Source organism: Triticum aestivum, chromosome 2B (genome assembly GCF_018294505.1).
Source record: "Triticum aestivum cultivar Chinese Spring chromosome 2B, IWGSC CS RefSeq v2.1, whole genome shotgun sequence".
NCBI lineage: Eukaryota > Viridiplantae > Streptophyta > Magnoliopsida > Poales > Poaceae > Triticum > Triticum aestivum.
Genome location: NC_057798.1, coordinates 682,045,150 through 682,057,251, shown reverse-complemented (window position 1 = coordinate 682,057,251; position 12,102 = coordinate 682,045,150). Strand labels below are relative to the sequence as shown.

General features: G+C 44.1%; 1 protein-coding gene across 20 annotated transcripts; it reads left to right on the top strand.

Moving 5' to 3' along the window:
• Window positions 1–833: 833 nt before the first annotated feature.
• LOC123046686 (uncharacterized) lies at window positions 834–4,910 on the top strand. Of its 20 annotated transcripts, none has more exons than XR_006422543.1 (9): window positions 840–1,180; window positions 1,275–1,464; window positions 1,643–1,883; window positions 2,220–2,381; window positions 2,498–2,592; window positions 3,132–3,321; window positions 3,406–3,472; window positions 3,569–3,677; window positions 3,920–4,910. XR_006422543.1 is itself a non-coding variant. In XM_044470098.1 (5 exons), the coding sequence occupies exons 1-4, from the start codon at window positions 1,821–1,823 to the stop codon at window positions 3,277–3,279; spliced, it is 429 nt and encodes a 142-aa protein (XP_044326033.1). In that variant the 5' UTR covers window positions 1,643–1,820; the 3' UTR covers window positions 3,280–3,321; window positions 3,538–4,910. The 20 variants fall into 20 exon arrangements, 1 of the variants encoding a protein (XP_044326033.1); XR_006422538.1 differs by lacking the exon at window positions 3,406–3,472 and having other exon boundaries at window positions 843–1,180; window positions 3,222–3,321; window positions 3,538–3,677; window positions 3,920–4,152; window positions 4,685–4,910; XR_006422545.1 differs by lacking the exon at window positions 3,406–3,472 and having other exon boundaries at window positions 842–1,180; window positions 3,222–3,321.
• Window positions 4,911–12,102: the final 7,192 nt, after the last annotated feature.

Genomic DNA, 12,102 nt, shown 5'->3' with positions numbered 1-12,102 from the left:
ATAAAATGTCATTCCAACAAAAAGATATGTGTACATTTGCCAAAACCATCAAGGGAGCAAATGTGCTTTCAGCTTTGTGTAATTTGTCCTGATTGATGGACTTGAGAAGGATTGAAGCCCGGAAGACTTACTTCGAGAAGTAGTGTAACCATCCGTTCGAGCGGCGCTCCTACGGGGACTAAAACCCCTAACGTATCTACTAGCCGGAGCCTTTCAGTCGGAGCATCGCTCCTGAGGCACCAAGATTCCCTGCCTTGCCATTGGTCGCCGGAGCGACCAGTGGAGGGGTGACGAATCCGCGGGCTCACCGACGGAGATCGACGGAAGGAAGACGGTGCCCTAGCCGCCTTGCAAGAAGGGAAAGAAAGACTACTCACTTCAAGGAGTAGAGATTGATGTGCACGGAATGTCCCTTCTTATAAGATCTCAAGCAGAACTCTTCTTTTTTCCGAGAATTTCACAATAATTTTGTTGTTGTCGACGAAGAAATGGTGTTCATCACTCGAACCTACTTTATGCAATTCAGTCGAGTCTTTTAGCCCGAGGGGACACATAGGGGCCGGGATGGTTGCCGCAAGCAAATCAGAGCAAAATGCATTGAAAATTTGAAAAACCCCGCATAGCCTCTCAAATGCCTACATCAGTTGACAGCCGGAAACACTGTAGTATCAGTATCTACCGGCACATTCACTCACTGTGCATCTTAAGTTCTTGACAGCTACCACTAATTTGGTACTCCTGCCACTCTGCGGCGGCACATCACTTGCATAGAGTATCAAGCTAGTCCTCACTCCTCAGCTAGACATACCATCGCACACATTTAGAGTCGCGCAAAGGGCGAGCTCTCGCGGTGGCCACGTCGGTTTACTGTGCCGAGGGAATAAAGAAAAAAAAAAGAGATATGGTCGAGCGCACGAATTGCGGGATTGGCCAGCGACTCTTTCGCCCCTCGCACCCAGCGTCTCCCTCCTAGCTAGGGTTAGGAAAAACGTGGCCGCCGCCGCCGCCGCCCTCCCCCACTTCGCTCGAGGTCACTCCTCTCCATGTCCCGTCCTGAGCTCCACCTCCTCCAGCCCCCGCCTGGGCTCTGCTCCTTCTTCCTTGTTGGTGCTCAACCGGACGAGAGTGAACTGCCACAAGCCGCAGCAGAGGGACACGTCGATGAGGATGGCAAGTCGAGGTAAGCCGCCGCGGATTTGCTCACTGTTAGCTCCCAGTCTTTTCTTCTTCTTAGTGCTTTCTTATCTCCTCTTCCCTAACCTCGCCTATGCTAGCCGGAGGGGATCGGGAGGCATGATGCGTGGATACGGGTGGAGCGGCTGAAGAAGGGGTTGTGTGGGGCAACCGGCCCGTCTTCTTCTGTGGAGTGGCCACTGTCGTCGCCAAGCTACTCAACTCATCGAACACGATGTCGCCATGTTCGGGAAGAAGGATTATCAGCAGTGGCGTCTCCTCTGCCGAATGGTAACTAACATATTTTGGTAATAATAATTATCAGCACTCTCTTCTAATGTTTTGAGGGTATCTTAGCTTTGAGAATGAACTAAACGTTTATTTGGGGAGAGATTTTGCTCCATTTTTGTAATCATTTTGAATTGATGGTCTGATGGATATCATGTCTCTGTCTATTTTGATGCTTCAGGCCTTCAGTATTAGAGCTGACGCGGACAGTTGATTCCTTGCATCAATGGGAAGGATACATTAGCCAAAGCTTGGGGGCAAGATGATCTCCAGCCCGGCCTGGCCACCGCTGGCATGTCGGTGCCCTCAACAAGTTCCTGCACGGGGATGTGAAGTCTGGTCCGAGGCCGCTTGGCCGGATGGCGCTCACTCTAGTGCCAAGTAGAATTCTTGAGCTCCTGCTTCACTTGCAAGAAGAAGCTGTAAGGAAACTGCATTTACATCTATCACTACGCTCAGTCTTTCAGAGTTTTAGTTTGAAGATACTCCGATGATTACACCTGAATGAAAACAGTTTATCCAACAAATAATTGTGGCGTTGTTCGCCTGGGAACATCCCATATACATTTGGGGAGGAAATCTTGTGAAAACTTGAAACATTCATCCAGTTATTTCTTTGTACAGCAACTGAACATATTGCTTCGGTGAAATCATTCATCCAATTGCATTATTTGATACAACAACTGTTTCTTTCTATGCATCTTCAGACAGAAAGGCATACTGATTTAATTGTTGTGTGCCATTGCATCGGTGAGAAGGCATTCTGCAGTGCCGAGTGCCGGGACCAAGAGATCATGATCGAAGAGGAAGCAAAGAACAAGATCGCCATCAGATGCTCGTCCTGCTCATCCCTGCCCGCCGGTGGATGGAACGGACAACAGCGGAGGACATGGACATGGCTCGTCCTGAACAACGTCGAGGTATTGATATGAGCAATTTTTTTCTGAATAAATATTTTGTTTGATAATTCTGCTGACCGGTTCAACTGATCTGATGTGTTTGCCTTACTATGGGCACTGCCAATGCGAACTACCAGAGTCATATGAGGCTTACTGGAAGCGGCAACATTAGTGGCATTCCGGTCCAATGCAGCAGTTCAAGCTTTGCATATCCGACATCATCGAGCCCAAGGTATTGTTATGCTCTTTTTGTTGTAATATCTAAGCAGAATGTACTACAAACTAGATAATCTGACGAAGATGTGGCACATGAGATGTTCTCCAATAATGTTAACTTGTTGTCGAAAACTCTGAAATGGTACTGCATTTTGAACTGAGTGTCAAACCCAATTGAGTCAAGTCTCCCTTGCAGTATGGTATTTTGTGGCGCTTGATTAGGTTACACTTTGAAAATCATTTGCCTTCTGTATGCATCATGTGATCTCTTTTTGTTCCAGTAGGGACCATTCAGTGGGATTTGTATTGTAATAAGCTTTGCACCTGAATTGATATTTTATAGTTAACAGAGTTAAGTCGCAGGAAATATGTGTTTTTGGTAATTGAGCTAGATATATGTGTGTTTATTTTTTGCTGCAATGTGGTCGTTATTTTAATTTAGAAAATAGAAGCATGAAGTGTGATTGTAAGGATCTAATAACAGATGTTGTTTGCATAACAAGATGTGTACTATACCTACTTACTAATAGCAGAATCTTAATCCTTCGCAAGCAGTCGCCATCGATGTAGACTTGGCATGCCCGGGTTTACTTTGTGAACAATATCATTTAGGAACTGACTGCCATTTGCTGAATTGTTGAAAAGTGGATATGATGGAAGAAGGTACCGGAAATGTTCTTGTTGTTGTAAGCTATTTGCATGAAGCGCTAAAATGCAAAAGAGATTGCTTGGAGCAGACATAGAGGTAAATTAAATTAATCTTTACTTCTTCTCAGCTTAAATTCTTTTATTGTTTCCCTTGATTAGTTGCAGTTTGGATGTGTTTCAGCAACAATCTTATTTGGGAATACATGTGAAACATTTTGTGATCTTTCATGCTTCTGTCCTCTCCTCAGGTCATATGAATATGCACTGTTGTAGTGTTCACACTCGTCTGAAGTTGGTTCCTTTCATTTTCCAGGATTTGACGCTGCTGCTTCTTACCTCTGTAGAGATCCTGGTATGGTGCCTCGTAACAATGATACTGGAAATGGTCAGACTCCACAACAATTGCGCTTACCACGAACGAAGGATGTTATTGTAAATGGAACCGTTGTAAAGGTCAAGTACTACCACACCTACATGCTGCATCCGCCACCTCGTTTTTCTCACTGTTCTATCTATAACAACTGTGTGGAGCGTTTTGATCATCACTGTCCTTGGGTTGGTCAATGCATAGGACTGGTAACTATATTAATGCCTAATAGTCTAATATATTTCATTGTCATCCGAATCTGCATGATGAATCTCTATTGCAACTATTAATCAATGTTTGGTGCTAACTACCAGCTTTTCTGGTGCAGCATAATTATCGTTTATTATATATGTTTGTATTCTCGACCACACTACTATGCCTCTACGTGTCTGGGTTCTGCTGGGTGTACATAATTAAGATCAAAGATGCAGAGGATTCATCTATTTGGAGGGCAATGTTGAAGACACCTGCCGAGTGGTTCTGATCATCTACTGTTTTATTTATGTGTGGTTTTTTGGCGGTCTTTTTGTCTTTCATCTCTATCTGAAGAGCACCAATCAGGTCGCTTCCCTTTCCACCTTTCCTCTGTTTTAAAACTCTTGGTATTTAAATCATTTTGTTGCAACTTCGTAATTATTCAATCCTTCACCTTTGCAAACTACCAACGAGAACTTTAGGTATCGATGCGACCTACGGGCTAACCTATATAACAAGATTGCTTAGAGCTAACATAGAGGTTAATTAAATTAATCTTTAGTTCTTCTCCTGTCATGTTTTCATTAGTAAACCTTAAGGTAAATTCCCTTAGATAATCATGTCTTCATGGCCGGCATGATGATGGCGACATGACCCCCCGTGACGATGACCCGATCCGGCCAGACACCGTCTTCTTCGCCACGAGGAAATGTTTTGCATGCCTTCAAAGCTTAATAAAATATTTTGCATGTCTTTGCTTGCTACACTAATATGCAGGTTTTGTGGAGTGATGAACAAGACCTCTTCTTTTCAAAATATATGCTAGAGAGTACTCGTTGGATTTATAGAGATGAAGTGTTTGTAAAATTGCTTAATATCTTATATCTTGCTTGTGCAGGGCACCAGGAGAGAGATCGTATCATATTTCCTGTGAGCTGTGCTCTGGATCTTCTCCTATTCATATAAGTAACAACACATTCCTATGAAGGAATTCATATAGGCTTACATTTCATTGCATCTCCTCTGTCATTTTTAATTGGTTATATGCATGTGCTGTTGCAGAAAATTGTTTCTAAGACATGTCGGTTACTATAATTAATTGAAGCAGAGTTTTTGCTTGATAATTGATGGTGATGGTGTTATATTTTTAACCATTCCGCTTATCTACACTGTCAACACGTTAATAACTACAGTAGCTTGGTTAGTGCGCACAGTAACGTCTCAAGAGGCGCCACCATAGTCACTAGTGAATCTTAATTAATTGCTCAAGCCTTACGTGCCTCGTCCTTCCTGATGCCCGCCCAATGGCATCTCCTTGATGGCAAAGATTGTTTTCTAGCTCTCCACCATAGTCACGGAGACACTGATCTGCATAACCGCATTGCACCAGGAGATTAATAACACCATGCCCATGGCCTTTTCGCACAATGCCGTGCAGACCAGACAACGGCGAGACCAGACGGAAGAAGAGCACAAAGAAATTACAAATATATTCTACTGCTCCATCGTGGACCTCTGTTTCTGTGCTGTCCCCTAGCGAATGCTCCTACTCCACTCCAGCGATCGATCGTCACATGGGGGCGGACGGAGGGTTGGTTGGGATTTGCAGCGACGTGGTGTTGGTATAATAATGCAAGACAAAACGCACGTAGTATACGCTACACACACAACAACCGGATGTAATGCAGTCCACTGTGCCGGTATGTATACGTATACGTACATGGCATGCAAATTATGGCTGATCCCCCAACAAGGCAACACGGTACCCTAAAAAAAAGGCAACAAGGTATAAATATAAATTTATGCAGTGTGCTGGTGGTTCCTCCTGTACTGTGCACGCACCCGCTCCCCTTCTCACCTGGCGTCCGGGAATATCTCCTGCTGCGTCGAGCAAAATATTATTAGGAGGGGAATATTTCGCCATATAAACTAGTGGTGGCGTGCGCATGTGAATGGATTACTCTCTTTTCCTATACGAAATGCAAGAGGTAATGAATGCCGCACCGACGGAGCTGGCATGTGGCGCTTCCCAAAACAACCCGACACGAGGATTTTGTCATTCTTCGGCCCGTTTAGATCCAGAAGTGTATATTTCTTTACGGATGAAGTACTATTTATTTTTTTGTCTAAAAACTACTTCCTCTGTCCGGAAATACTTGTCATAGAAATGACTAAAAATGCATATATCTAACACTAAATATGTCTAGATACGTCCATTTCTCTGACAAGTATTTTCGAATGGAGAGAGCACTTCTTTAATTTCTTTTTGGGTCTGCTTGTCCCTGTGTGCCGCGGTGTCTTGCGGCATATTCGTCGGTCAGTTTTTATAATGCTGAAGCGTAATGAGGACGTCCTACGCGTGTTGTACACTAGAGTACAATTGGAGAGTCATGTACGAGTCATGAATGTATTCGCTAATACTTCCTCCGTCTGTAAATACTCGTCGGAGAAATGAATGTATTTAGATGTATTTTAGTTTTAGAGGCATTCATTTTTATGCATTTTTTTGACAAATATTTTCAGACGGAGGGAGTATTTCTATGCCCCTGGTCCAGCTAACAAACAGTAGTATCACATATAGCTAGTAACAGTATCACAGAGTAATAAATATAGTGTACTCTGTACATGTGTACTAGCTGTTATAGCTATATATAGCCTATGGACCGCTCACGGCCACGGGCAAGCTGAAGGAGGGAACGGATTTTCAGTTTGTCAAAAAGAAGGGAACATATTTTTCGGTTTGTCAGAAAAAGGGAACGGGTTTTTCAGTTAAACAAGTGATGGCTGGGCAGTACTAGTGGCCGACGGGTGTTTTTTTTAAACATCAGTACAGACACAAACGTTTATATACACGCGCATACACTCAACAATATGAACGCACACGCGCACCGTACCCTATGCATCTCCGAAAGACCGAACCGGCGTATCATCTTGAAATTTACGAAGTCGCCGTAGGCACCTTGTCATCGACGGGAACGTCTCCTCCCACTGAATGCGCATCGCCAGAAATCCTGAAATAAATCCAGAAATAAATACGAGCACCAAGATTTGAACCCTGGTGGGCTGAAGATATCACAGTCCCTCTAACCATCCAACCACAGGTTGGTTCGCTTGGCCGACGGGTGTTGGTTGGTTCGATGAGAACGGCAACAACACTTGTGCTGTGATCATAGACTTCTTTTACCTTTGTGAACTCGTAATTACCTTCATAATGGAGGTCATCTTGATGCATACCATCATCGCCGCCATGAAATGCAGTTCAGTTCATTCATTCATGCCGTAATCATACTCGACTCAACGTGTGGATAGGGCGAACAGACAACAGACACACTTTTTTTTTGAGAAACAACAACAGACACACTTAAGCTCTTGCAAAAAAAGCCATACACACTTGAGCGCTATGTTTTTTTTAGACAACCTTGCCAAACTTTATTCAGAAACTTGAATGTTTACAGGTACAAAAGACAACTTCCCCGGTTGGCCCAACCACACGTGGCGACCAAAGCCGAGCGTCAAAACATGTTTAGTAAGATTATGAGCCTCGAAGTTCGAACTCCTAAACTCATGAGCTATGTTACACGAAGAGAAATAAAGAGAACGATGTGTTATTTCTTGTACTATAGCTCCATACTCCGTCGCTGATTTTTTTCTTTATGTCATTCACCACTGTTTTACAATCCGAGGCAATATGTATCCAGTTGACATACACATCCTCAGCCAGAGCTTGTCCTTCTCGTATCGCCAGAGCCTCCAAAGTAGCAGCCTTACTGACATACTTCAACTTGATCGCCGAAGCCCCCAAAAAGATACCAAACTGATCTCGACATATAGCTGCCGATACTCCAAAAGTTCCATCACCGAAGAGCGAAGACTGCCGCATCTACATTAAGCTTTGCATGGCCCTCTGGCGGAGGCTGCCAAGTTGCCGGCCGAAGCACTGCAATCATGTTGCTTACTGCCGGCTCTTTTTCAGCTAACTGAAGATATCTGAGAAAAGACATGACAAAAGCATTGGTTGAGAAAGGACTTTCATAAATCTCTTCATGTATGACCCTTCTTCTTGCTCGCCATATCGCCCATAGTGTCACCACCACACGGGTAAATTCAGCATGGGATAGGGTATGATGCAAAGTAAAGAGCTAGGCCCTTACGTTCATTGACAAAATCTCAACCATAGTCTCCACCGTTTCTTCCGAGCATAAGGACCAAACGCTTCTTGCCATTATACAGTCTATGAGGGCATGTTTCCAGCTATCCTGTGAAGAGCATAATGCACAGACCTTTGTAGTGGACATGTTGCGATGGTGGAGAAGATCAGCTGTAGGTGTTGTTTCATGGCACAGTCTCCACAGGAACACTTTTATTTTTGACGGAATTTTCATCTTCCAAAGTGATGTCCAAACTCCCTTGTCCCTGGAGTCATTCGAGTGACCACCAGCCGGCTGCAGTAAAGATTCGTTCCTTAACTTCATCCCAAGCAAAATTTTGTATACTGATCTTACTGAAAAAATGCCCCTATCATCTTCTCCCGGCCCAAAAATCAGCCACTCTCCTCGTACAAAGCGGGATCCCGAGAATGCTCTCAGCATCCAGAGGTATAAACACTTCTCGCACTTTTTCCTCTCGCCAAGATGCGGACGATCTATCAATCAACTCTGAAACCAAAGTTGGCTTATCTTCTACAAGAGATGTTATTGGCCTCATCATCCCCGACCTTGGTATCCAATTATGATCCCATATTTTTGTTTCTTCTCCTGTCCCAGTTCTCCTAATAAGTCCTTGTGCAAGAGCTTCTCTTCCATCAATGATCTCTCTCCATATTTGTGATGGGTTATCTCCTAATTGAGCTTCCAAGAAAGACGATGCAGGGTAGTATTTCGCTTGCAGTATTCTGGAACTCAAAGCCATTGGGTCTTGTAATATTCTCCAAGCCTACCTAGACATGAGTGACAAGTTAAATATCTCAATATCTCTAAAGCCAAGTCCTCCCAAGTACTTTGGCTTAGTGCATACATCCCATGACACCCAACAAGGTTTTCTCTTCCCCATTTTGCTGCCCCACCAAAACTGTCGTATCATTGAAGTTATACTTTCACAAATACCTCTCGGTAATCTGAAGCAAGACATAGAATATACGGGTATGGCTTGAGCAACTAATTTAATTAGCACCTCCTTACCTCCATATGATAACAGTTTCTGCATCCACCCCTTGATTTTTTTCCCAAACTCTATCCTTCAGGTATTTAAAAGTCCCATTCTTAGCATGACCCACATCAGTAGGCATGCCTAAGTATCTGTCACTCAGTTGCTCGTCATGCACTTGAAGGGTATCCTTAATGCTATCCCGAACCACTTGGGGACACCCCTTGCTGAAAATATGGATGATTTATCAATGTTGACTTTTCGCTCCGACGCATTGCAATAGGTCTCTAGCAGGTTTGAAACGACAACTGCCCCCTCGTTACTAGCCTTGAAAAGCAGCAGGCTATCATCAGCAAAGAGCAAGTGGTTAACAACTAGTGCTGTTGGTGCCACCTGAACTCCAACAAAAGGTGACGATTGAGGAACGGATTTTAAGAGGCACGAAAGGCCCTCCGCTGCTAACAAGAAGAGATAAGGGGATATCGGATCTCCCTGTCGGATACCCCTCGTGGGTCTGAATTGCTGCAATTGTTCTCCATTAAACAAAATCGAGAATGACACCGAAGTGACCATGTTCATGACCACCCTAATCCATCGCTGGTCAAAACCCAGTTTGACCATTATTGCCCTGAGGTAGCCCCATTCAAGTCTATCATATGCCTTCATCATATCAAGTTTCAAACCGCAATGACTATTGCTCTTTGCCTTGCTCCTCTTCATAAAATGCAAACACTCATAAGTTGTGATGATATTGTTAGTGATTATCCTGCCAGGGACAAAAGCTGCCTGTTCTTCTGAAATTATATCTGACAAAATTTGCTTTAATCTGTTTGCAATCACCTTTGAAGCAACCTTGCACAAAACGTTACACAAGCTTATTGGTCTGAATTGTGAAAGCAAAGATGGATTCGGTACCTTAGGGATTAACACCAAGAACGTATCATTGATGCACTTCGGGCTTTCTTCTCCTCTGACAATTCTAAGGACAGCCTTTGTTACCTCTTGCCCACATACTTCTCAATGCCGTTGATAAAAATGAGCTGGAAAACCGTCCGGGCCTGGAGATTTAGTGGGAAACATCTGAAACAAAGCTGTTTTGACCTCCTCCTCAGTGTATTCAGCACATAATACAGCATTCATCTCCGCAGAAACTTTCTGAGGCACATGATCCAAAACTGCATTTACATTGGTCACTCCCTCCGAAGTATAAAGGTTTTTATAAAAATCAGTAACCATCTCCTTGAGTTCCGCCGGATCATCCACACTAATCCCCAATGAATTCATCAAATCTTTTATCATATTCTTCTTGCGTCTCATGCTTGCTCTTAAATGAAGAAACTTCATATTTTTGTCACCGTCCATCAACCATTCTATACGTGATCTTTGTCTCCACAAGAGTTCCTCCCTATGATAAAGCTCAACCAGTCGCTCATTGATTTTCCTCTCAGTATGATTAGGTCCCAATCGGGCTGGGTCATTATGCATCTCCTCTAGTTTCTTTTTCAGGGTCTTCATCTCCCTTCTTACTGACCCAAAGGTCCTATCCCAGCGTTGCAAGCTATTAGATAGGTGCTGCAATTTTTGTTTTAGGTCCATCGTCCTCTCATCGGCCTCAGACGCAGACCACGATGACAAAATTGTCTCTTTCAAGTTTTCATGTGTTTCCGAGGCCACTTCATAGCAAAAAATTCTGCTACCCCCTAGTCGCAGCGCATTATCTCTATTTAGCTCCAGATGGATCGGCACATGATCCGAAGTAGCTGCGGTAAGATGTTTTAGTCCTGCATAAGGGAAAAGGGAGCACCATTCCGTGGAGCCAAGAGCTCGATCAAGTCTAACCCTTGTGAAAGTGCCCCCCGCCACATTCTTCTCGGAAGTCCAGAAACGGCCCTTGAAACCAATATCCACTAGGCTGCAAGTATCAACTGTATCACGGAAGCCCTGAATTTGGGCATTGCTGCGTTGGCCAATGCCTTCATGTTCTTCTGGTCGCAAAACCTCATTGAAATCCCCTATACATAGCCAAGGGAGAGCACTCGAGCCTGCTATGTTTTTTAAAGTGTTCCATGTATGATGTCTAAGGTGAGTCTGTGCTTCCCCATACACCATTGTAAGTCTCCAAAGGTCAAATCCCGACTCCCTAACACCACGGTCCAAATGATAATTCGAGTAGCCCAAAATCTCAACATCTAAATTATTGTTCCAAAACAAACCAATTCCTCCACTCCTCCCTACGCTACTTACAGCATAGGATTTACCATACCCAATAGAACTAGCCAAATTTTCTACTCTTACTTTGTCAATCTGTGTCTCTAAAATACAAAGAAAGGTAGGGGCAAACTTCTTCGCGATCTCACGAAGTTCGTGAATTGTCGAGGCATTGCCCACACCCCGACAATTCCAGCTAATGATACTCATTGCGCCCGGCGGCACTCCTCAGAGGAGCCCGCTGATATTACATTTTTTGCCTTCTCTCCATTGCCTGCTGCCTCCCCTGCCAACTGATCCCCCTGCTTGGACCTCTTGTTAACTTTCATGGGTGACACATAGACCGGAGGCATCGGAGGAATGCCCAACGGTGTCTTTCCAGCCAGGGCTAAGACCCCCCCCCCCAAATCATTTGCTGGAAGATTGTGGACACTGGTAACCAGTGCCGGGGCACTATCCACTGAGTTCCTTTTGTTATTGGCTTTGTTCGCCATAGCACCAGACCCATCTCCAGATTCTACAGTCCCATCCTGAGTATCTCCAACGGGCACTTCTGAAAGAACATGCGGTGCCCCCATGTTTGGTTTTGGTAATTGATGGCAATCTCTATGGACTAATGGTTGCCTTGAGTTATATCTGAAGGTTTTGTCCATAGGCTTTTCTTGAAGTCCATGTGTTGGTTTCAAGGAGTTTATGAGTTGACCAAGGTGTTATTAAGGAATTATCCAAAGATTGGTCATGTGAGTGTTGAGCTTATTGCAAGCATGTCTTGAAGAATAAGATTGTGTGATCATTCATGTCCACCTTCAAGACATCATCCAAATGAAGAGAGTTGGAAAGATTCAACACACAAAGCGCACAAGATGTACCGAGGGATCAAGTGATCCCATGGTGTGGTAAGCATTGTCCATTACGCTTTGTGTGCTAACCCATGGTCTTCGTGAGAGTTCTTTGTGGGGTTAGGTT